The sequence below is a fragment of the Haliaeetus albicilla genome, chromosome 1 (assembly GCF_947461875.1).
Source record: "Haliaeetus albicilla chromosome 1, bHalAlb1.1, whole genome shotgun sequence".
NCBI lineage: Eukaryota > Metazoa > Chordata > Aves > Accipitriformes > Accipitridae > Haliaeetus > Haliaeetus albicilla.
The window spans coordinates 21,029,411-21,055,370 of NC_091483.1; the positions used below are offsets into that span (position 1 = coordinate 21,029,411).

The 25,960-nt window shown below is 49.4% G+C and overlaps 1 protein-coding gene across 1 annotated transcript in view; it reads left to right on the forward strand.

Annotated features, from left to right (window-relative positions):
- The first annotated feature begins 879 nt into the window (after positions 1-879).
- Positions 880-25,960, forward strand: part of SCD5 (stearoyl-CoA desaturase 5) — a 33,381-nt gene continuing 8,300 nt past the window's right edge. Inside the window, exons 1-2 of the mRNA XM_069781741.1 lie at positions 880-1,175; positions 23,886-24,016. Coding sequence (XP_069637842.1) covers positions 1,025-1,175; positions 23,886-24,016 — 282 coding nt within the window. The 5' untranslated portion in view covers positions 880-1,024. The remainder of the gene's footprint in view (positions 1,176-23,885; positions 24,017-25,960) is intronic.

Below are 25,960 nucleotides of genomic sequence, written 5' to 3' on the forward strand. Positions count from 1 at the left end.
TGCTCGTGCGAGACGTTCCCTGCTCCGCAGCGGGGGAAGCGCCCCGCTAGTAACAGTGAACTACTTTCTGCCTGCCGCTCCTCCACATATCTGGGTCATCCTTCTGACACGGGTGAACTCGCCGTTAACGAACCCCACCCTGGCATCCTGAGTAATGCAGGGTCCTTCCTCTCCCGCAGCGGCAGGCCATGGCAGCATGGGGGGACGAGCATCCCCAGGAAACCACACCTGAACACGAGAAGAACACTCCATCCGTGGTGGGACGCAGTAACCGAAGAGCGTGGCACGCTCCTCATTGGGGTATGCGCTGCTGCTGAAAAGCCTGCTGTCTTTTTTTTTGGTTTCCAGTGCCCACCTCGTTCCTCCCAGTCAGATAAAACTTCATGAACTAGCTCTTGAGCATCTGCTCCGCCCTAGCACCAGTGGCATCTTCTACCCCGGTTTCACGGGCTTCCAAAACTAAACGTCTTTGGAAGCCCACTCCCTCCGGCAGCGTTTCTCTCCTCACACTCTGAGGCAGCCGGCAGGAGAGGTGCCCGCCGTTCTCCAAGGGCAGCCGCCTAAGAAGGCGCGGGCAGGGCGGACGGGGGCCCGTACCCCTCGACCGCCCAGTGCGGTCGCCAGCACCCCTGCTCTCCTGCGGCGGGACCGGGACCGGGACCGGGACCGGGACCGGGACCGTGGCGGCGGCGGCGGCGGGGGACCCCGTCCGCGAGCGACGGCGCGGCCGTTGGGGCACCCCGCGAGGCGGCCCCTCGGCGGTGCCGCTGTCGGTGTCGGAGGCGGGGCGGGGCGGGGCGGTCCGGTCCGCGGCCGCCATTGGCTGTCGCTATGCAGGGCCGGCGGCCGCCCGTCCCCCCCCGCTCCCCGCTCGTCCCCCGCCGGGGTGCGGGGCGCAGCCGGCGGCGCGGGAGCTCCATGGCGGCGGCAGCAACAGATGCGGCGGCGCGGCCCGGCCGCCCCTAGCCGTTCCCCGGCAGCGCTGCGCGGCGGCCGTCGCCGCCTCTAGCGCCCCGCCGGCGAGATGGCCGCGTCCCGGCGGGCGGCGAGCGGCGAGGCGGGCACCGGGCAGGCCATCGTCTGGCGCAACGTGGTGCTGATGGGGCTGCTGCACCTGGGCGCCGTCTACGCGCTCAGCCTGGTGCCGCGAGCGCAGCTCCTCACCCTCCTCTGGGGTGAGTGCGGGGGCGGTGCGGGGCCGCGCCACAGGTGGGGCGGGGGGCGAGAGGGCGGCGAGCGGCGGCCGGGACAGCGGCGCGGCTCCTGCCCGGCTCGGGGCGGGAGGTTTCCTCCGCGGCCGGCGGCGTGGGGAGCAAGCCGCGTCTCGTCTTCGGCGTGTTTTTCCCCTGTTCGTTTGTGCGGTCGCTTCGCCGCGCGCGTTCGCGGGCAGACGTGGGCCGGGCGCCCCGCTGAGCGCCGAGGGGGGCGGACGCCCCCGCGCTGCCCGGCGGCCTCCGCCGCCGCTTTTGTCTGTTCGGGTGCCCTCCCGGCCGCTCCCGGGATGCCGTTGCCAGCGCGGCGCTGGGACCTCGGTTGCTGCGGAAAAAGGAGGCACCAGCCCTCCGGTCACATCTGTCGGTTTTTGTAGCTAAAAAGAGTCGAGCAGCTGGTATTTCGGTTTAGAAGTCTGACGGAGAACGCGTTCGTCTTCCCTGTGCCGCCTCCTCTTGTTACTTTACGAACACCCACGTCTTTCTGCTCCGGTTGGGAGTAGAACATCACCCCATCCTTTGTCTCTCGGGGAAGGTGATACGTCTTCTCGTTAGGGAAGACTTAAAAGTCGAGGAAGAGCTGGCATGGAGAAAATAAGCCCAGCTGTGCTTGCTGAGGTGAGGTGGCTTGCTGTGTCTGCCTTCTTGCTAGCCGTGAAAAGCTGAGGATTTAGTTTGTAGAAGAGAATATGAAATACAGCGTCTCTACTTCCATCCTGCAGTGAGGTCCTCTTTTCTCCAGAAAAGAACGATGCCGGGAGAAGAGCTACATAGAAGCACTGCAGTATTGTGCAAGGTTTCTCAGGGTCTGTGAGACTCATAGATGGTGGATGTCAGCATCATCCTTCACTGGGCAGAATTGTGTATTGAGTCATGTAAATGTGGGTGGCCAAGAGGATAAAAACTTGAGTGCTACTTACAGCTAGTGTAATTTCTTGGGTAAAAGACCTGCTTTGGGGAGCTTTTGAGTGAATGGAGAATGTAACGGCCTGTGACTCTTTTATACAGAGGAAAGAAGGGTCTCTGCTGCAGGGAACTCACAGACAGGGAATGCATGTTGTTAGGCTGCCATCAGTAGTGTTGAGATGACTCTCAAAAAGCCCCAGCTAAATGCTTTAGAAATCCAGTTTATTTCTTCTGTTTGAGGAATTCCTAAATCTGTTTTTCAGTGTTGATATTCAGTCTGTCTTAAACCCTTAGAAATAGCCACCATTGCTGTTTGCAGTTGGGAAAGGAACCCTTCTGTCAATTACCATCCTCTGACAAGTTCTTAATTGGGAAACTGTTTCTGCATCCTGGGTGGGGATCTGGCATTTGACTGGCTGCCTGGTTTGCACAAACCATTACCTGGGTCTTGCAACCAGAAGAGGTTTGGGGGGGTGGTTGTGTTTTGCGTAGTTTCCTTCTGTGAGCACTACTCCTTTCCCCTCCCTGTTCCTGGTCGTGTTCAGGCTGATTTCATATTTTACCTTGGCCATAACTTGATGGTTGGGGAGACCAGGAGAGCCTGCAGGAGCTGTGTGGCCAGAACACACAGCCTGTGGTCTGCTTTCAACCCTTTTAGGTCCCTTTTTAGCATGCAGGCAGGTGGGCTTTCTTTTTTTGTCTGTTTTGCCTTTCCAAGAAGACAAGTTGAAATCATCTCTGATTTCACTGTGTCTTAATCACAAAACTCCCTATGGCTGGAGCCAAAGGATTGAATTACCTATTCAGCCCTCCATCCTCCAAGGTGTTTTTTTCCTACTTGAAATTAAACAGATGCTAAATAATAAACAGGTCTCAATGACTTTGCAACTTAATGCCTTTCTTTCTGGAAGCAAAAGCTTCCCGTTTCTCGACATCGTTATTTTTAACAGCCACCCTAAAGCAGACCACAAAGTTTTTACAGGAGTTTGCCTGGTGGTTTTTACAGGGGCTCCGCAGCAGGGAGTGAGTACATTGGCTCCAGGTGTCCTGGCCAGGTGGATGCTGGCTGCTGTGGGGTCTGCCCCCCTCAGAGGTGGTGGACAAGGTGAAAATACAGGATCTCCTGCAGAATATGTCACACAAAAGTAGCTTGCTGTCACGCTGGAGATCTGTGTCTAAGGTCCTTCTGAGAGACTCTCTCAGGGTAGACAAAAGCAGAGTTGCTATTGCTTAGGTTAACAAACCCATCTCGCTGCGCTCTGGAAGGAGCCAACCAGTAAAGTTGTGCCAGAAGGAAGAAGAATTGATCAAATGTGTTCCTTGCCTTCCCCAGTTCTCCACATCTCCTTCCCTGTGCAGACCAGCTGTGAGACTGCCTTTCTGTGGGCAGTGGCTGCCAGGCAGCCTTTGGAGCAGGGCTGGCACAGCAGCGAAGTTGGGTGGCGGGTAGGGGTGTAGCGTCGGGTAGTGCAGAGATGCGCATACACCGAAGGGTGCGGATGGAGGAGCTGCAGCCCTCATATCCATCCGTGGTTTTCTTTTTCTTCCCAAGCTTGCCAGGGACGTGGGAAGCTTCCCAGTGATCTTACACAAGCCCTTGCATTGCTCTGTCCCATGCTCCCCACCACTGCTCACCCATGGGTGAGCTGCAGGAGCAAGTGTGCGGAGAGTGGCTTGCTGGTGCGAGGTGTGACCTCCGTGGGGTCTGGTAGGAAGCAGGCAGTGTCCCGTGACTCACCACTGCCTGCTTGGCTTCGTAGTTCCTCCTCCCCGCACCCCCGAGACATCCACGGCTCGGTGGGCTCCCGGCTGGGGTGGACCAGGTGCTTCCCTCCCTCTGTGTGGGGTTTGCTTTCCTCCTTCCCACCCCTGAAGGCAGTTGGTAATCCCCGATTCACCGCTCTTTGCTAAGCGGAGCTGAAACGCCGCTGTGCCATCTAGAAAACAGCTGTTCAACCCAAACTGCCTGCTCAGCAGGGCTCATTTCCATTGGTAATTTATTGACATTCGTCCAGCTGTACATAATAGACAATGGAAAAACGCTGCCAAGCGAAGGCTCGGCTGGTTGTTTACTCAGGATTATCTGTGCTCCCCTGTTCCCATCGCCTCCTGCACTAACACCCCAAGGACTGCCTTACAGCTTCCTGCACCCCACATGGAGCCAGGGTTGCACAAGGGATCCCAAACAGCATTATGGGTGGTGCAGCCACCTCGCTTGGGCGACATTGGGAATCAGGTTGTCTTTCAAGGGATGCACAGATAAACTGGTTAAAACATAGGCTTTTGGGGCCATCCCAGTGCCTCTGTGGAATTTGGTTTCAGTCCAAGCTGAACAAAACCAATAAAATTACTCATGTCAAAATTTTCCATGAGCTGGGAACTGCCTTGACCTGAGAGGCGGCAGATGATACGTGCAAGGCATCAAGCAGCAATGGGCTGTGTCCATGGAACAGCCATGTAGCCATCCCAGCAGATCCTGCTGACACTGTGCTTTTGAAATATCCCCCACTCTGCCAGCCTGACTGCGCTCACTGGGATCCCTCTTGCCTTGCTCTTTTCCAGTCTGAGTTGTGGTTTGGTGGGAGGGTGTGTGGAGAAAACCTGTTGCCTACCCCTTTCCCTCTTGATCCAGAGCCGGGCAGCTTGCCATACATGATCCCTCCTTCCTCTTGGTGCTTTGCTGTCTGCATGTGTGCTGTTTTGTAGCTGACAGCTACTGCTTTGGGGCATCCCTGCACTCCAGGTTCCCAGCCTTGGAAAGGGGTGGGAGCTGTTGAAGAAATGTGCCTTGAGTCTTGTCTGCCCCCAGTCCCACCAGTAGGCTTGCTGGGCATAGCCGGCAGGTTTGGCAGGGTTCGCTGGCTGTCCTGCAAAGTCCAGAGCCCCAGGGAACTGGCATGTGGACCTTCCCCTTCAGGACTCTTTGTCCACCTGCTTTTGCAGGGCTTTGGGCTCCTGGTGGTTAGCACATTCTGTAGAGGTTTGAAGGGGAGGGATCACCATCCTCTGCAGACTTGTGTTGGGAACCAAAGCAGGGTGGGAGCACCTCACTGTTAGTGGGGCCAGAAACCAGAGAGTGGTGTGATGGGTCTGCCAGCTGGGCCAGGTGTGCAGGTTCCCCAGGAATGAACTCAGGCAAAGGGGTCCTTGTGGCCACCTGGGGCTGTGGATGTGGCTGTGGTTCGCCAGTGGCCTCTTTTGGGCTGGACATGCTGCACCTCCTTCCACAGGCCACTTGGTAGGAAACAGTGCATGGCTTATCCCCTAAGTTTGTAACGTGCCATTAAATGATGCTTCTTAACCAGGAACCTCTTCGCTCCATCCAGCTCCATCCTGTTGCAGTCCCAGCGAGGTTATCTGTTTGGGTTAGGAAAGCAAAGCAAAAAACTCTGAAATCCCTGTACAGAGAAAATTACCAGTATGTTTTGCTGCAGGGCCCAATGTTTCTGCTGCTAACTTTTTTTTTGGTGTGCGCACGGTAGCTTCTTTTTCTTAAAGACTCCGTTCTGGGGGATCACGTGCTGTGTAAGGGTCTCAGATTTTGTTTGGAAAAAAGGTGCTTTTTAGCCTTCACAGGGGGCTTGTGAGGAAGCACTTAAAGTAGCCAAATGCATTGTAGGAAATAGAAAAACCCCACAAAAGATTAAGCAGTTGACCTGCTTTAAAACCTTTCCTTTCAGGCTGCTGAGCTTTACTAGTACTAGCAACTGTAAGAATTGGCACAGGCATGGCCAGCCAGAAGCGCTGTATCATCTGGATGGTTTTCGCAGAGCTGCCTGATAGCCAAGCAGATGTAGGCTTACGCGCTGATAGGCCTTGCCAGAGCCTGGGATCAAGGAGAAGGATGGCCTTGCTCTAATGGTGCTCGTATGAGAGGGGAGGCTTGTTGCTGTTATTTTAGCAGTGTTTAGGAGATGTTTTAGTGCTCTTGAGAATGCCAGATTGATCATGTTGGGCCGTGGCAGGCCCTGTGCCGTGCTCACCCACAGCTTTCCCCTGCGCTCGAGGGCTGGCTGGCTGAGAGCGCAGACGGAGCGGCGGTGCTGCCCAGCTGCATCCCCGCCAAAACGCAAGCTGCTCCCGGGCACGGGTCTGGATCCAGATCCTGCTGCCTGGATCCCTTCGATAAGAGAGATTAAAGCGATTGTGGTCTTAGCACTTTGGGTTGCTGTGGTGGCTGCACGGCACCACTGAGGTCATCACCTCTTTCTCAGCCCTTCTGGTAGCATGTCTATGTAATGAGGCACATGTTGCTGTTGTGCACTGCAGCAGATGCAAGTTTTATTCGTCTTGCACATTTCAGAAGTCTTGCATATTCCTGAGTGCCATCTACTGGCTTTTCGGTTATTAACTGGTTTTAGTCGTTACCCATTTCTATGCACCGTGTTAGAGACTCTGCACAGACAGCTGTAAATAAAAAATCCTAGCTCCAAGGAATTTCCACTCAGTATCTCTGAGACCTCTGCGGATGAAGGAGAGTGGAAATACTGTCTCCATTTCGCAGACAGGAAATGAAAACATCTCTTACTGTCACTCCTGCTGCTGCTCTGGCAGGAGCACCCTCTGGGTCCTGCAAAGTGCTTATGCTCAGGTAATTTCTGTAGGCAAGGTTTTGGGTCAGGAAACAGGTAGCGAATGCTTTCCTCTTAGATACCTCTGTGGAGGTGTCTGCAGCCACCTTGACAGGAGGGGCTTAATGAACAGAAGGACATTACCTCGCCTTACTCCCAGGAGAGATCTCCTGTCTGCCGGCTCACAGAACGGTCCTGGCCATGAGCAGTGAGCAGCTCTGGGAGGTTTCTGTGGCATACAGGAGGCCAGCCTTGTTGTCCATCAGCCCCTAGCTGTGCTGTGCTTTCAGCAGTTCAAGACAGCAGCTGGTCCACTAGATGAGCAGAGAAGAGGTGGACCTTCAGAAGGGGAATTGCACCTCTGAGGTGCATATCAGCACTGGGGAATAGCCCTGCTTATCTCCAGAGTGGGTTTGGACTGGCTTTTCTTCCCTTGCCCCGATTGAAAGCATTGCTTTACAGCTGTCTCTCTTAATAGTCAAGTTCTTGGCTTGTTCCTTCCCCCCTAGCATCAAGAGCTGAACTTCCATCATCTCTGATGGGAACAAAGTCTTTTCTCAAAGAGTAGTTCTCTCCTTAAAAATGACAAGTGCCCTAGAGCTGGGGGTGGCTGTAATGTGCTGTTCCCTAGCCTTTTGTATCTGGGAATGGTCTGAGCTCTGTGTCCACTGTAGAGCTGGGGAACACACCCTCCACCTAGCAATGCACAGACATGAGAGTGGTCCTGGGCCTGTTCTGGATCCCGCTCTGAGATGCCCTACTGTAGAGGACACTCCTTCCCCAGCATCCACTATTCCCTTGTTTTAACTGTTGCTGGAGATGATTCCTTAAGGTCTTGTCTGTGAACTTCATGATGTTCAGCTGTAAGTACATATTTTTGTTCCCTGTCTTGATTTCATCCCCAGTGCATTGATGGTGCTCTGTTTTGTTTCCCTCTGTTTTGTGTGCTGTATGTCATGTGGTCATTGTGAACACAATAAATGAATGGAGGAAAAAACCTAATGTCTGTGTGGGTGCAGAGCAAGTGCATGCTGAGCCCTGGATGCATGTGATGGTGCTTTGGTCCTGTTGTTCTCAGGAGGTGGGTTCAAGGCACTCTTAATGAGTTCTTGCAGCTGAGCATCATGAATGGCTGAGTGAGTAGTGAAGCTGTTCGTGTTTAGGCACCAGGATGTTCACCCAGCATGAAGCACTGCTGGGCCCTTGGCTGCTCTGAGCCGCTCCAGGCAAACCAGAAGAACCTGAAATACTCTTTCCCTTTGATCTGTGCAATGAGGACAGGGATGAGAGCTGGATCCAGCAAAGGTAGAAATCCCTCTCTCTACTCCTACTGAATGTGACAGGGATAGCTGGCTTCTGGGCTGCCCCTCTGACATTAGGTGGTTGAGAGAAGCATCCCTCCTGAAGCAGCCCCATGAAGGAAAGAGCAGGGGAGGTTTATTGGCACCCACAGAGCTGGCTGTGTCAAACACACAGAAGCCCAGCCAAGAGCGGTGGAAATGTGAGATACCTTCTCCAGCCCTGGCCTGCCAGCTCCTGAGCTGGTGCAGGCAGGCTCTGGGGAGGCAACAGAGATTTGTGGCTCTAGCTTTTTGTCTTTGGTTACATGTGGAGGTAGGGATGGCAGTATACGGGCTCTGAGTAGTTCCCATGGATGAGCTGGGATGGAGTTTGCTCCAAGTAGAGGGAATGCATTGGTCAGAGTTGTGTCACCATCAGAGGAAGTCTCAAGGGGCTGGAAGCAGATCAGATGCCTCTGCTCCAGGAGATGCCACCAGGCAGAGCAGTGTGAGCCATGCAGACCTGCTTGTCTGATACTGCTGCAACTGCTGTCAAGGAGGCAAAAGCGTTGCTTTCTCCTCTGGGAGGGCTGGGCTGGACTGGACAATGTCAGCTCGCCCACCAGCATTTAGTATGCATCCTCTCACTGCCACTCCGCCTTCCCTCCTTGCAATTACAGTTGCACTGGTAATTAACAGTGATGTTATAATTGAAGCCAAGCAATTTCTTGCAATCAGATTTTATTTTTACCATGTAGGCTAACAATAAAATGTGCTGCCCCACTGGAGACCTGAAACATTAACAATTACTGTGCTAAGTAAAGCAAGGCTGATATGAAAGAGCGGGGAAGGCTGTTTGTCAGATGCTGGTGTCAGGAATGCTGCATGCTATCCCTCTTGTGCAGGGACCTCAGCACCAGGAGGATGGGGATTTCTGGAGGGAGACTGAAATGAGGATTTTTCTCAACCCATTTTTTGGCCACTGCCTTCTCAGATGGTGTTCTAAGCGGCTCAGAATAAAATAACCTGGCCTTGGCAAATGGGGGAGCTCTTCTTGACTGGACTCTTTCTTTGCCTGGCTCTTTGGCTCTGTTCTTTGGCTGACTTTGTATTTTTGAGTGTTTCATATCCTCCCCAACCCAGCCTCGCTGTAATGCCTTCTGTGCTCATGGGATCCTGCTGTGTCAGTGGAAGGGGTTGTAGTGTTTGGCTGCTCCTACCCTGCCTTCTGCATCTGGAGTAGTTCACAGGATGTCTCCTGTCATGGCCACACAGCTGGATCTGTGAAGGGACTTCTGCCCAGGCCCTTAGGTGGCATTTCAGAAGCAAGGAAGAAGGCACCTGGAAGGGCTCTGCGCTGCTCTAACCCGCAGTTGCTGCAGCCCAGGGCTGGGGTGGACATTCAAACTTGCTGTGCCCTTCTGAACACCTGAGGGGTTGGAGAAAAGCTGGAGGCCAGGGTGAGACAAGGTGTTTCTAAGGCTTATTTCATGTTCTTCATAAATGGAGGGGGAGGAGTTGGGATGCAGAAGGGCTGCAGTTCATGTAGAGAAGTGCTTGGGCAGAGCAGCAAAGGCGAGTCCTGATGGGAAAGACTGGAAATAAGTTCTCTGAGCCCTGGCAGCATGTGGGATGGAGGGGGAGCAGTCCTGGGCTCCTGCTTGCTGCCTCTTGCTCCCTTTGGGTGATTCTTCAGGCAGGGCACTGGAGAAGGGAAACATATGGCTGCTGGGTAACGGCGCAGGTTGGAAATGGCAGCATCTCTTAGGAAAATGTAAGAAACTCTATTTTGTGGCGGATTGAGGGTGTAAAAAGGGGTTTTGCCTTTTAATAATTTTTTTTGGCCAGCACCATGAGGTTGTAACTTCTTTCCAGAATGCATTTGGCTGTAGGTGTGGAAAATAGGACCTTTATAGTCAACTGAAGCAATCAGTTGCAATGGTGGTTGTAGATGATCAATTTCATTCTCAGCTGCGCTTTCCCCTGCTGCAGTCGGTTGGACTCTGCTGCAGTGAGGCAGGCATGCGAGTGTGGCCAGACCTTCTTGCAGGAGCCATAGCAAGGCTCTCCTTGTCTTCTGTTGGCTTTGGCTCATACCTTTGATGCAGAGGGATAGACTTGCGTGCTTGAGTTGGCCAAAAACTGCCTGGCCGCTATTCAGCAGGCAGATGAAAACTGGCCTCCTTATGCAGTGTATACACAGGTGGTGGTGGGGAAGTGGTGGTGGGAAATATGAAAAACATCTTGCTGGGTAGGTAGAGGCGGAGACCCAGTGTGTGGGCCTTCTCCCTGTGCCAGAGCTTACTGTGGGAGCAGAGCTGGGCTGGGCTAGGGCTGTTTGGGCTGTAGGGGTGCAGTGAGTAGTCATTCAGGGATCATGGTGAGCAATCATCTGGTGAGTGCCCCCTGAGAGCTGACAGCATCAGCCTACCCGCTGTGCTGGGGACAAAGGTGTCCTTCTCTCCCCGGCACCATCCTCTAACCTAACAGCTCTGGGTAGCTGACCTGCCTGCCACGTGTTCGGCTGGATGCAAGAGGCTTGTGCCTTCTAATTTTAATGAGTTGTAGTGCTTGCAGCCCAGCTCTGAGGCTCAAACTGCCAGAAGGAGAGAAAACTGGGAGAGGCCATTTTTTGCAACAGGTTTTTCTCTGAGCTCTGTTTGATTTTGGAAAGGGGAGGAAAAGGTATAGGAGTTGACAGCATACAAGTAAAGCAGGCACAATGCGTCTGGGCAAAATGCAGTGATAGAGGGACGGCAACATCGTCCAGAGTCTGAAGTCCTGAGAAGTCAAGACCATCAAAGCTGCTGGCTGGCCTGAGAGAGCATGGGCTCAGAGCAGGGTCTGTCCTGTGCAGTGGATCCCGTTCAGCAGGCAGCTGGGACAAATGTGCTGCTGCCTCCTCAGGGAATCAAGCCTGGAGGCTCCCTGCTGAGCCCTGCTCCTTTCATGTGCCCCATGCCTAGAGATTGTAAAAGGTGGAAGCTTTCAGTTTGGCCAAATCACAAGTATGTAGCATGCCACGTCTTTGTTTCTAATAGCCGAGAAGCTGCTGTTCCCTGGCTCTGTGCTTTCGGTGGTCTTGCCAGCATGCACAGCGTGAGTGGTGGGATGAAGCCATTCCCCCACCGTGTACCCAGCTGCATGCCGGGCAAGCTTTGGCCAGTGATGGGCAGGGGTGCTAAATAACTAATCCTTCTTTCTTGAGGCAGAGCTGCCTGCTGAATGCAGGCTCTGGAATGCCATGCTAATGGCTTAACCACACCATTTCTTTGCTCCGTCCTTGAAAAAAGAGACAAAATTGGCATTAATTCTTTCTTGGCATTTATAGAGCACTTAAAAACCACCAGAGCCCTAGCTGGCGTGGAGATTGAGGACAGCAGTGAGGTCATTGGGAGAGAAGTGAGATCTGCCCATTGGTTTTGTGACGACGCAGTATTCGGCTGAGCTGAGAGAGGCTACGCATAAGCATCAAAAATTTCAGAGAAACCAGAGCATCTTCCAGCCTTTTCTTTTGATCTAAAAATATGTATAAACTGTTCGGTATCTTAAGGCAATCTTAAGTGGCTGGTGAGTTCAGGGAATCTGTATTTGCTTCCTAGGGGAATTTCACTGTTCACTGGAATACTTGCTGTCAGCCACAATTTCCATTGCTGTATTGGCTTTATTTATGTCACCTTGGCTGCAGTTGTCAATGTGAATGTTTCTGCTATTCCAACCGGAATAAAGTCTTTTGTATACTCAGCCAGAAGGGCTGGCTCTGGGGAATGTTCCTGAAAATGCATATGTAGGCATGTGCATCCAGGCAGAGACAGCCTGGATTTTATGAGCTGGTAATGGCAGGGCAAGAGGATGCGACACATGGCTTCTTCTGGAGCTCTTCCACTGTGGTACAGAGGGGCAGGAGAAGGGCCTTGTCTGAACTCATCTTCTCTGCAGCTCTAAAACTCTGCTTCATCTTTGCCTTTGATATGCTTCCTCTTATCTCTTTCGGTTCAATTTAGAGTAGCTCAGAGAATGTGTAGATCTAATTTTAGATGAACCCACTTCTGGCCTGAGATTTCACACGTTTGGTCTTCACAGGAATGCATGGCTCCCCATGAGAGCTGGCCTGCGCTGTACGGTGGGTGGCTCGGGTAATTGGTGCTGCTGCACGCCGGTGCTTCTTAATTCTCAGTTGCTAGTTTGAATCCAGCCCAAGGTGTTTTTGATGCCAGGCTTTGATAGTTAGCAGGACTTGGCGAACAGTGCGTTGGCCAATTGACTCTGCTAGCAGAGAAGTGTTTCCTTCCCAGAGACCCCAGGGCCAGAGCACTAATTCAACATTTCTTCATGGCAGCAACTGAGGGACTAAGGTGGAAAATTTCTCCCTCCTTGGTAAATGTAGTTCCAGGTCAGGAAATGAGGATTTTTCGGTAGGATGATGTGGATTAAGTGCTGCGTTACTGCTCCTCGCATCTCTCTGCTGTGGAGGAAGAGATCTCCAAGGTTGCCCTGGAGGGTGACCAAAGTAGAGATGTGTACTGGAGACTTGATATCTAATCTAGATCTAATAATGCTGCATGTTGACCTTGGCCCTCCCACCAATGCAGTGTATGACATCAACCAGCATTTTTAAATGAGATGTTTGGATAGACCACGTGTGGGTCTAATTTGGCACAGGAAAACTTTCCTTTCTGAGGGCAGACACAGCATTTTAAGAAAACATATCCCAAAACTTGGTGTTATCTAATGATAGTGCAAAAAAGTGTTGTGGTACCAGGCACCATTAAGTTACTGGCTGCATTTCTGATCTGAGCCCTGATGTTGAATCAGGAGAGAACCTTTTACCGCTGCCTGTGTGCATAGTGAAGTGGAGGATCTCTGAGGTGTTCAGAAGAGGCCAAGCATGGCGCAGCTGCTGAAATGGATGTGCTGCCTGCAGTTTCAGTGGGAATGGAGTTAGGCACTACTCAACGCTATTGGAAGTGCTTTCCCTGATTTGGTCAGATTAACTGATGTGGCTCATTAGATCTAAATCTGCCACTGAATAACAGCAAAAACCCACAAGTGAGGAAGAGAAGGCAGATGCAGGATATGCAGATGCAATATAATTTTTAGAAAGGAAAAAATCCTAACCATAAGTTACATAAGTGTTATGTATTTATGGTGATCAGTCAGCTTTGTGATGGTTGCTTTGTGCTTGAGCAACTTGCTGTATTTTTCATGCAGTTCTTGTAGCCTGATGGAAGACCTTGGGTTTTATGCATGGGGTTATTAAAACTCCCTAGCAAGCAATTTTGATTTGGCTGAATAAGCGGAGGTAAAATGCTGGTGTGGAAATGGACAAATGTTGCATGCCCATCCCTGTTATTTTTAATCCTCAAATAGTTATTTATACAAATAAGTCAAGTTGTGGTATCTCTTTATATACGGGTGTTGTGGTTTAACCCCACCTGGCAACTAAGGACCACACAGCCAGTCACTCACCTCCCTCACAGTGGGATGGGGGAGAGAATCAGAAGGGTAAAAGTGAGGAAACTCATGGGCTGAGATAAAGACAGTTTAATAGGTAAAGCAAAAGCTGCACACACAAGCAAAGCGAAATAAGGAATTCATTCACCACTTCCCATGCAGGTGTTCAGCCACCTCCAGGAAAGCAGGGCTCCATCACACGTAACAGTTACTTGGGAAGACAAATGCCATCACTCTGAACATCCTCCCCTTCCCTCTTCTTCCCCCAGCTTTATATGCTGAGCATGCCATCATATGGTCTGGAATATCCCTTCGGTCAGTTGGGGTCAGCTGTCCCAGCTGTGTCCCCTCCCAACTTCTTGTGCACCCCCAGCCTACTCACTGGTGGGATGGTGTGAGGAGCAGAAAAGGCCTTGAGGTTGTGTAAGCACTGCTCAGCAGTAACGAAAACATTTCCGCATTATCAACATTGTTTTCAGCACAAATCCAAAACATAGCCCCTAGCTACTATGAAGAAAATTAACTCTATCCCAGCCAAAACTAGCACAACAGGGATGAAAAAAATGGCCTGTGCTGAGATGAAAATTTCTTTCCAGGCTTTGTCACACAGAGGTTTGCCTGAGACTTTGCTGGCTACTTCAGCTGTGGAGAGAGTATTTCCACCAAACGGTGTCATGTCACAAGATGTCTTCATCATGCAACAGCATTTTTAAGGTCAATTGGTTTTGGCTGCCCTATTGTTGAAGAGGTAACAGATGTCTACAGGTGAGGCACAGCCCTTGTCTTTGTTAATATTTCTTCTCCAAGCAAAAGATGTGCTTTCTCGGCCATTAGTGTCACTAGAATTCACGTCTCCTTAAGAAATTACTCCCTCCTGTATCCATGGGATCTTTCCTCCTGATCCTTGAACTGCTAGAGACACAGTGTGTGTGCAAAAATGTTGAAGCCTCTGCTGAATGTAACTTCAAGCACTCCCACCTGGGGCTAGGAATGTGTCGCGTCTTGTAGGCTAAACAGTGTTGGGAATGTCATTGCCCAGCAGTGAGACCTCCAGGAGAACCAGCTTCTGAAGCTGTCCTCAGAATGATGGCAGTAGAAGAGCTAGAATTTTTCCACGATAGCAGCTGAAAGCTGAAGACGCCACTCAAGGAAGAGCTCCCTGAGCAGATACCAAATAACGCTGCAGGTCGGTTGTGAGCGGGGCTTTGGGTCAGGGGCTGGCATGAAGCGGCCGTGGGCAGAGGCTGTGACAGAGAGCTTGGGAGAAAGGCAACCACAGCCAGAAACCAGATGGACTCCAACAGGAGGTTCAAACAGGGTGTGGTTTTGTGGCTGGAGTATGCAGATTTCTTCTACCCTGTTTCCCACCACAGTGAGGGCACTGGATGTTTTTCTGGTCAGTGTTTCATTGCTGCTGCTCCTGGCTTGCTTTGCTGGCTTGTGATCTTTCCGTCTGCCAGAGCCCCTGCTGAGTGGGATGCCGTGGGGAGACAGAGGAAGCGTTTGGCGGTCTGCAGAGGGATCTGGCAGCCCCAGCTGGGGGTCCCCTACCTGCTGATTTGAGGCCATGGGAACAGCAGCTTCCAAAATCTGTGTTAGGGCTATAGCTGTCAGTGATACTGGCTGGTCCTAGGAGAGAGTGATGCTCATGCAGCTTGTTCTGAGCTCTCTGTGCTGGGCTTTGCACCAGCGCAGGAGTAAATGGGGCTGATGTCCTCAGAACGAGACATAAAACCAAGGCCCTGATCCTTGGTGGCTATCTCGATCCAAGATCTGTCATCCTCATGGTAAGAGCAAGTGTGATAACAACTCTGGGACAGCCTCCAGCCTTGATAACTACTTTCCACATACTCTGTGCAAAATGCCACATCTTGGAAGTCCACCAGTGTGCAGGCACTGCTAGTGTAACAGTAACTGAGCTGTATTGTCTTTTTTTCTCCTTTTTCTTTCTTTTTTTTTTTTTTTTTTTGTTTCTTTTGTCTTCTCTGAATAGCAACTCCTCTTACCCCTGTTGGGAAAAAGTATCGAGTTAGGTGAGCCACTGTTCTGATCTCCTAAGGCATATCATCTCTCTTGTTTGGAGTGGCGAGCACTTTCCCCCACCTGTTTTTCCTCATTGTTGGTACTGGTGAGACAGAGGTGTTCTGGGAGTTCCTGTCCTGCTTCCTGGCACTTGATGTAGTACATTCTCATGCTGACTGACCTAAGGTTTGTAATCACTTGACTTAAAACTGAGTCAATGATTTGCTGCCCCAGGACCAGAAAAACATTTGTTGCATTTTGTAACATGCAAAAAAGCTCAAATGTTCACAAAGCTTGCCTAGTCCCAAAGTCTGGAAAATGAGGCTGTGGTGGGATCTGTGTTTGGTACAACTCACCTAGACCAAACTGCGAGGATGACAGCTCTCAAGGCTTGTGTCAGGTTCAGAGTAGTCACCTTGCTAGGGTTGAATGTCGTATCCAAATCCCTCACTTCTGCAAGGGACTATGAGGTTTTTAGCCACACATGAGAGATGCCAGCAGTGGGACTGGCAAGGGCTGATTGCCTTCCCAGCTCCCAGCCCTGCTATCCCTCCTCTCCTCGCCACCCCTGCATAGGCAGGGATTGCAGGCACTGGGTGTGAGTCAGTGTCAGGCTCCGCGTGTCACTACCCCATGGGAACAGTTGTGTGACATTATTCTCTGTTTTAAAGAAGTTTTATATATTGATGGTAGCACCATTGTGAATGTGGAATTGATTTTGTTTCACCACTACTATTTTTATGTCTGATGTTTTGTCCCTCAGAGGTAATTGCGATTTGCTCCATGTAACTGGGTTATTTTTGACATTGGTAACGTGTGGATAGTTGCTATCCAACACAGTGTCTCCTTGTAATCTGTGCCTAAGAAGAATGTCTAGACATCTCATCTCTTTCAGGAGCCAGCATTGTCTATTCAGATGTGCAGAGTGAACCCAGTGCTTGTTGGGCTTCTTGTTTTGGTTGATTTGGGTTTTTTATAATCAGATAGAAGTCAAAAGCAATCTGGAATCTGCTGGGTTCACAAACAGTAAATATATATCATGTTTCTAATGTGGTCCCAGGTTTCAGAAATGGAAGAGGTTCTAATTTTGATATTCAGCATACAAAAGAATTTAAATTTTAGGGGGCAGAGATCTGCTCCAATTTAAGCAACCACATAGAGCAGAGGATGATTTCCTGATGTCTATGAAGTAGCTACAGACTGTGGCAGTATCTGCCCATATCTTCATAAGAGGTCAGTCCCCTGGACACTCAGGCTTTCAGAAGAGTTTGACCTGTAAAGGTTTTCTGGAAATCCAGCCATGGGGATAATGAGCTGTTCTGAAAAAGATGTCTCAAATGTTTTATGCTGTTGATCTCCCATCCCATCCATTTTTAAATGATTTGCCTGGTATAGTTTTCATTGCTTCTCTCTGACAGCGAGATGATACCTCTCTGCCTGCTGTTCAAAATCACACTGATGTCTTGCCGCCTTATCATATTGCACACTGAGAATATTTTATGAGCTGTTGGTGATCCTCCTTGCAGGCTCCTGCTTCCTGAAGCATCTCATCTTCCTCTGCAGTTACCACCCCCTGAACTACATTACTTTGCTTTTTATATCCAGGCAGATCTTTATTTGAGCCTTACTTTCCCTGTTTCTCCATGGATCCTTTTGTGTTTCTTAGCTGTCTCACTGCTGCTCCAAATTTAGCATCATCTGCGGTTGTAATTAATATGCTGTTTGCCTTTGTTTCAGGTCATTAATAAGGAAGGATGTTGAATAAAAATCTTCTGCTTATTGATTCTGGCATGTTCCCATAAATAGCATCTGTGCACAGGCACAGTGTACTTGGAAACCTAGCAACCCGCCAGCAACCCGCCGGCTCCCCATTTGCATGGTAGTTTAACCTCACATATCTTGTCTCTTGCATCCTTTTCCTGTCCCCCTGCACTGGTTTTCTCTTTTGTCCTTTTGCACAGGCTTACTTGTTGCTTCCTCTTCCCCCTCTTCCTCTTTGTTCCCGCTCTTAAATGCTTCTCCCACTGCTCCAGCTCAGAAGCATTTTGCTTATGCTGTGCTCTATCGAGTGAGCTCGTGGTTGGAAATGCTCCTGTCAGACCTTATGCTTCTGCAGGGCTCCGGTGGGGAGAGTGTGCTGCCTGCCCAGGGGAGTGATGTGTTGGGGCCCCACTCACCATGGAGGCGTTTCACACCAGTTTACTCCGTTAATGCACGGTTTGTGTATTGCAGAGCTTGCAGGGAGGGTGTCGGAGACAATGGAAAAAGGTAGTAAAATTCCTAGGTTTGAGAGTAATTCTGCCTTGAGGTCTTGAGAAAGAGTAGGAAGAAAAAAGGAGGAACCCACTTAAAACCTCTGCTCTGCTGGATTTAATCATCCTTCTTTGAAACAGATCCTGGCTTACTGTCCAGTCAAAGGCAGCTGTGGGCTTGGTGGTTGAGTTTTGCAGAGTCCAGAGCTCTTGGCACAGGCTTTGCTTTTTCAGGTACTTGCACCCAGGTCTCAGACTTCTCCCAGACTTGCAGCAAGCCCTAAACCTCCCTGCAGAGTTTTGGCTGTTAATTGGGATGGCAGTTAGAGCTGTTGACTGGGGACACTTCTTTTTTATGTGTTGGGGGTAGAGCCCTGGCAGAGGGCTCTGGCCGGTGCTGCAGCCCAGCTGCCTGTGCTCAAGGATCCAGCTGCTGGGGTGATGAGATCAGAGCTACCTCCTGGGCCTTTCTGCACAGCTGTGGGCACCTTCCCGGCTGCGAGGGGCACCTGGATGGGCATAGCTGAGGATGGCTGTGGGCATGTCTCTGACCATTACTGCAGAAGGACGTCCAGAGGCTACGTTTCTAGAGAATTGTCCTGAAGCCAGCATGCTCAGAGAAATGGGAGAAAAGTGGGTTTGACTAAAGCTAAATCTCCTGTAATTATTGCTTTGATCAGACAGCGATTCAAAGTAAACCATAGCCAGCTGAAATCCTCTAAAACTATGTAAACTTGGGCTCCACCACCTGTCCAGGCTAAGCTGGCTATTGCTCTGGGGAGCAGCAGGCATGGCTCACAGCATTCCCACACCATCCTAGGGGCTAGGGAAGATTAATTTAGCTCTCGTTCTGAGTAAATTCTTGAAAGCAACAATTTTACAGTAGCAGAAGCAGGAGTAAAGGCCCAAGGGGGCCCTGCAGACCTGTGGAGCTCCCTGCCATGCAGTGCCACAGTATCCAGAAGGTGCAGAGGTATGTGAGGATGACAGGTGCCCAGTAACATGGGTATTTGCATTAACAGAGTAGATCTGAACTCTCACACCGAACATGGTAATTGGACCTGATGCTGAGAAGGAGCTGCTTTTGAGTCCGTGTGTGGCAGGAGAACCCTACTGCAGGCGTAGGGCAGACTGCAGAGCCATGGAGTCAGCACCGGGATGCATTCCCAGCCCAGTGGCACACTTCAGCTCCATGCCAGGAAGATGGCTCCCTGCCAGTGGCTCAGTGAAGCAGATGCTCCACGCTGCCTTCAGTCCATGAGTGAGGCAAAACTGAATAAACGATCAGAAAATGGCTTGAAAGGATCTTCCTCCCCTCCCTCTGGCTTTAGTATGAAACTGTGAGCTGCACAGCTCTAGCTTGCTTTTCACAACACCAGAAATACCAGCCTTAAACCCACTGTCTTTCACGGATCTGTTCATTGGCTGCTGTGTTTCCTCTCTCATCCCAGGTCTCTCCAGACAGCTTTTTCTGCTGTGTTAGCTTTTGCTTTTTCATTTTTTTTCTCTTGAAGTCCCAATTCTACTCTTTTTTTCTTTTTTTTTTTTTTTTTTCCTCCTCCTTTCTTTTCCTTTGGTATTAGCGTGACAACCTTTTGTCAGGTGGCTTCAGAGCTCCTTGCTCAAGCTGCTGTACTGTTGGTGGAACTTGCATGCGCTGGCTCTCTGAGATGCTGCTGCTGCCTGCCTGGCAGCTCTGTGTGCTCTGTCCCCAGGCTTGTGGCTAGCGAGTCCTCACCCAGCCCTTTTCTAGCTCCATCTTCCTTATACCTCAAGCACCTCTCATTTCACAAGCAGCCCTCTCTGTGCAGTCAATGCTGGGGCTGGCTTGGCCTCCCAGTGAGGACAGCCCCATGGAAATGCCTCTTGGCCTCATAGCTGGGCATCTTGGGGAGGTGGGGATGCTGCCAGCTTGCTGTTCTTCCTTCACATCCGTCATCAGTGGCTGCTGACAACCGCCTCCACCATGCTCCAACACAGCCCTCTCCCAAGCTGTGCTCCTGCCAGCCCTGCAGCACCAGTTGAGGGGAGGAAAAGCAATATATTATTCCTCCTCTCTGAATTCCTCCGGTACTTGTAGTGGCCTATGATAGTGTGTGAAGCCAATATACATAGATAGCACAGCTCAGTCTTCAGTCTATAGGTTAAGTTTGAAACGCTGTGGTTTCCTTGTGAGTGTGATTTTGCTTTGGTAAGTCAGCCTGGCTGCAGAGTTAGCTCACTAGAACATGCAGAAGGCTAATCTGGCTATTTTAGCCGTTTCCTCTTTGTACATTAAGTACCTTGCTAAATTAAAAAGAACTATATTGTTAACTGTTTGGATTCTAGGCTGTTTATTGGTACTTTTCTTGTGTTTTTCTTTTTTTTCCCTTTTTCTGCAATAACTGTGTTTTTACTCTTTATTGCTTAGGAGACCTGTTTAGTTACAAGTCTAATGGAGTTTGCAATATAAGGGGAAATTGCTATTAACTGAGCTGCTTTGCTCCACAGTGTAATCCTTTTGTGTTTCAAGGAGATGTTCACCCCCCCACATGCTCCCCACCCCCCGAAAATGAGCCACATAGGTAAGTAGTGGCTCTCTTCTCATGTAGTTACTGTAGCTGTGCATAATTAATGTAAAGTCAAACGGTTTATAGTCTGATTTTTGGTTTGAGTTCATAATTTATTCTGCAAAGGAAAGCTTGAGACCTAACTTTATGCAGCAAATATTTGTCATCCTGGCTATTTATACATTGGGAATTAGTGGCCAAGTAATATTTTCAGGCACCCTAATTCCTGTAAGAACCACAGAAGTCTGATACCACTGTACAGTGCCTTTGTCTGACAGGATTTGTTTCTGCTTTGGTCACCAAACTCCTGAGTAATGTTGTTTGTTTGTTTCTGGGAATGTTTCAGCCCTCAGGATTTATATTAAGAAAATTCCTGCTGTTATGATTCTTCCTCTGCAAAGCCAAAAAATAGGCAAGTTGTGTGGGTATAAGCCCCAGCCATTTCAGCTTGATCAGTGTGGTAGTGGCTGAGGCTGGCAAGTCCCTGGAGGGCTGCAGAAGGCAGGACAACAGAGCTTGTGGTTGTAGCCCTGGGAAAGTCCTATTTGATCAGGGCAGCATGTTTCTGGGAGGCTCTGGTGGTATTTCATCAGTCTGGTGGTCATTCTCGGTTGGCCTTCCTGGGAAGCGTGAATTGAGAATGATGCTGGGAGAAGGCCTGGACTGGGAGGTGCTGTTCAAAGGTATGGACACAGGGTGGCATGTAGACCCTAGGGCAGCCCCCAGACTCCCAAAATACTGCTGCAGTGCTGGTGGTGCAGAATGGGTTGAATGGAAGGGTCTCTGTTAAGCTGAGCTCTGCAAGAGCTGAATCATCAAGTGGCATAAATCCCATGTATTTAGTGCAGCTATTCCATGTGGTCTGTATGTTACCTAACACTCTGCCTCTTTCTTGCACTGGACAGAGAGGTAAAGCAAAATCAGCCTTAATGTTGCATATGTGTCATTCTACCCGCTTATCTCTAATTCTGGTTTTAAGCAACGGATCATGATTAAGATGGCAGGATGCCTTGAGAAGCACTTGGTCAACTAAATGATCTGTTGCTTTGAAGTGGGAGAAAAGCCACTCTTTGTGCTTTAAGGAAGCAAAGAGAGTGCTAAAGATGGGAGATTTCAGCCCCTGTGACTAGCATGAGGTTAACCAGTCGTAAAGCCCACAGACGATATGTTCTTGTAATGATTCAGGACTATAACCTCAGTAATCTTAGCTGGATAATGTCAGTATTCTATGTGTCACAGATCTGTTTCCACAGTTACAGTCGTCTGAATGATTTGGAAGGCCTTATTTAGTGATGTTTCTGCACAGCTCAACAGCATGTACAGAAAATGACAGGATAGGTTTTCCCTAATTTCATGTAAGTCTGAGTCCTTGCACTGACGAGGCATGTGCAAGAACTGCAAGACTGCAGTGGAGACTGGAGAGTGAGTTGTGGTGTCGGCATTTTTACTGATCTGAGAGTAATCTGTAAACTCAACAAAATCTGTAAATAATGTGCAGAGAATGCACAATTTTCAGTTCATTTCTGTACCTCCCTTCAGGAAGGAGGCAGAACTCTGAATTTGGCGATAGACTTCAGTGCAGTGGACATAACTGCACAGATGAGCCTTTTTTGGGAGTAGCATGAACACTGCAGGCTGCCAAAAAGGAGAATTGCCTCTTCAGTGGTGGTGTCCAAAGCGGGTTTTACAGATGCGTCATCTTTATCAGGACCATTCTGACTCCATTTGTCTGTTGCATTTTGTGAGAAAGGGTTTGGTTGGCTGTGCCAGAGATGACAGGAATTTGGGTCACGTACATAATGTGAAACAGTTTGGGTAAATCTGTTTTTGATGGATCCACCAGCGGAGTGGATAAGGTACATTTACTCCTTCAGTCCACAGGGGTGACAATCACCATGAAATATGGTTGCCGTTATTTTACCAAACATCTTTCTATTATATTTTCTCTTAGATGCTGTAATTTCAAGCATTGTGAGTTTGGAGTTGATAGAGGGACACAGTAGACACGGACCTACATACACGTATTTTTGTTTTCTTTTTGCAAAGATAGATGTTTTACATTACATACTGGGAGAAGCTGATTGTGAATTCCTTTCTAGCCACTGCATGTCTAACAGAGTTCCCTGCTGGACACACTGTTGTGCAGACACAAGTAGAAAATCCCCTTTTGGGGATAGAGTTTTCCTCTTTGTTCCAGTAACTCTATTTAGGTATTTTAAAGACGCTGTTTTAACCAAAACAAGCCTCTGTGCCTAGGGTGGCAGGGAGCCCTGGCTAAACAGCACATCGCTTCAGACCATGCAAGCTCATTTGAGGTTGTTCTGTAATATTCTTATTGTTTGAATCCACTCTTGTTTCTAATTTTACACTTGTAAAATGAGCCTATACTCTTTAGGCACAGAATGAGAAATCAACACCTATGGGAGGAAGACATAAGAGTCTGTATATCATGGCAGCTGGGTAGCTTGAATGTGAGTAGTTTTAAGCAGTCCAGTTTATTTGGGTAATACTTTCCTCCTAGTGGTTCCCATTTTCCCTCTGGTCTCTCTTCAAAAGGAGGAGCAGCTCTAATGCACTGTTCTTCTAACCCTTTCCCATAGTGTCCTCTTTTGTTGCAAGTCAAAACAACTCAGGCAATGGATCATCCATCACACAGGAATTCAGAGACAGTAGAGACAAAACCAGCTAGCACATCAAAGGAGAAGCAATCGGTGGACAGATGCATGGCTTGAGCAGGCGGGCCCAGGTCCTACAGTCTCTGGGCCCTACAGTCTCGTTCTGCTGCCCCAGTCAGCCATTTCCTCTGCCCCTGGAAATGCAGGGTTAACCGGCCGGAGCATGTGTGGGCATGGCCCCTGCTGGAAGGAGAACCAGAGACTTACCGATGCTGTGATGGTGGTTGGTGGGGGTATTATTTTAAGCATGGGGCGTACATTGCGGGATGCATGTGCTTAGGCTGTGTGTCTAGCCTGGAGCCAGTGTGGTCAGTAAGGAACAGACCTGCTCCTGTGCTGTGTTGGCCATCTGAAAAAATGCTCAAAACAAGTTTACTTGGCCAACTTTTTAATTAAGGGAAGGAAAAGCAGTTCCTGAAACTGAGGGAGATGGTGAATTCTCCAATTCCTGGTGCATTTTTATTACTGAGTCATGAGCTCCTGATGATAAGAGAAGTTTTTATTGTGGAAACTGTGACACAGCTCGTATCTGTAGGGGTGGGATGTGATGCTTTTAAACTAGCTGACAGATCAAACTGGAGCAAAGACCTGTCTGAAGGAGGCTGGCAGTGTCCTGCTAGAAGAGTGATTGCTACTCCACTGACATGAGTAATGAACTTTGACTCCACTGTACTTGGCGAAGGCACACTGCATGAACATGTCACGACATGGTGCTTCAGTGCGCCACACTCTCCTGAACAGCACACTGGCTAAATGGGGAGGGGTGGGAAGTGGAACGACATGTCCCTGGGGCCATGGGGCAGAGGTAGGCTGAGAACCTCACCTCCTGTCTGCCCAGCCTCATCTTCTGAGCAACCCTGCAGGTGTCGGCAGGCAGGTGCAAGGATCATCTTTACATATAAGAAAGTAAAAATAATGGCACTTGGGCCCTGGCACATCCTGTGTTTTGATTTTGTGTCTTTCAGCATATTTCTGTTTCCTGATGACAGCCCTGGGTGTGACGGCTGGTGCGCATCGCCTGTGGAGCCACCGTTCCTACAAAGCCAAGCTGCCTTTGCGGATCTTTCTGGCTGCAGCTAACTCCATGGCTTTCCAGGTGGGGTTGTGGTCGCCTGTCCAGATTCTTGGCCTCCAGGCAGCTTCCTCTCCTGTGTAGGGATGCCCTCAGCTTAGAGACAGCAAAAGAAAAAAAAAAATACATAGCAGAAAGACATTTGCTGATAACACTCTGGCTCAGGGGATGCAGAGCCCCACTCACCACCCACGTAACAGTATGCATTAGACAGTCCAGAAGCAATAGTTACTTAAGGACCAAGTTGAACGTGCCCAGATCAGGGGCTCAGTACCCCAGGAGCCTATCTGTGGCACAGGTCAGGCCCCACACTTCATCAGACAATGGGGAAACTTTTTTAAGGGTCAACTTGACGCAAATACGTCTGCATAATCAAGTGTCTTTGTCCACCCAGGCAGTTGGAGATTTTGGCATGCCCAGAAAGGAGAGCAATCTTAATTTAGCTCTGTTTTATGCAGAATTTTACACCAGTAAAATTCAATTACATTTGCAAAGAAGCGTGTTACTAGCTCTGTACTTACTGATAGGCCATCTTAGACCTCAAAAACGTTTGTGTAACACCCAGCTGGTGGTAGGAGTTAGCCCAGAACCAGGATCTTCTTGGTGTGAATTTAGTTAGTCCTTTTGATGTTCGAAATAGAGATATGAACCTGTACTAACATTAAACTTACTGAGCTTGGCTGCCGTAACGCCTTGTGGCACCGATTACCATGTGCGTGTTGTGCCTTGAGTTTTCAGCTTTTTCCCTTCAGTCTTTTTGGTTGACTTCTCATTCATGTACTTTGACAGAGGATGAAGAGAGTCCCTTTATCCACTTCTGTACTATTCATTTATCATCTTTGATTTATCTTTTTTTTTTTAAGGTGAAAAGAATTAATCTTGTTAATTCCTCTAGACATTACAAAGAGCACAATGCTTGAATATGGGAATGTGTCCATTTTGACTGTAACCTTCCTTTATTCTGAGCCATATTCCAGCTGCTTTGTGCTGCTCGATTCCTTGCAAAGCTTTACAAGCCCTTTGCTCAGCATGTTAAACAACTGTTTTGAGTTTTGAGAACCCCCTTGGTACTGTCCTCCTGTTATACAGCTAATCTTACCTCTTACCTTTCATCAGTAATTTAAATGAATGTGTTGAGCTGGTTGCAGTGAGCCTGCATGTTGGGATTTCATTGCGTTCTGCTCCCCTGTTGCTATGGATTTTGCTCTCAGCTGCGTTGGCCTCATTACTGCTTTTGGCTGAGGACATGGTGTGATTCTGAGGCAGGGCAGTACTTCAAAGTAGTTTCAAGCCACCTTTGCGCCCTTCCTATCAGAAAGAAAACTAAAGGCCAAATCACCCGCTCTTAAGTTTTAAGTAGTCTGAAGCCTCCTCCTAATTACCGTGACATCCATTGCCTGCTAAAGGCTGTTCACCACCACAAGCAGACAGTGAGTGAGTTTTCAGGTCCATCTCCCTCAGGCTGGCTTTTGGAGGAAGAGGTAGCATTGGAGATACCTACAGCATCCCTGGATGCTGAATATTGAGGAAATATTCAGACTTCTTGGAGGGCAGGGGAAATTCTGCTGAAGAGTTTTAACTTGATGCATGCGCTGTGACATGCTGTACTTCCTCTGAAACACCGTCAGATGCAGCCATTTTTGCCTTGTGCATTTTTTTATGATTGGAGCATGCTGAGCTGTGTTTCTTCTCTCCATCTAGAGTGAAGCTCTCACAGTTTTGAAAGACTGTGCTTCTTGCTGTCACATGTCTCTTGTAGAAATAGATAATACCTGGCTTATGTCTACTTAATCTCATGGTGTTTAAGTTTCAGCATCTCAGTTGGGACGTGCTGGTGTCTCCTCTGCTAACTGCATTGTACTGTTGCTCCTGGCCACCTCTGAAAAACAAGCTGTGTTGTTCAGCTGAGGTTGTGCTGTGAGCATTTGCACACAGCAACAGTGGTTTTATGGAAATTTGTGTCAGCAC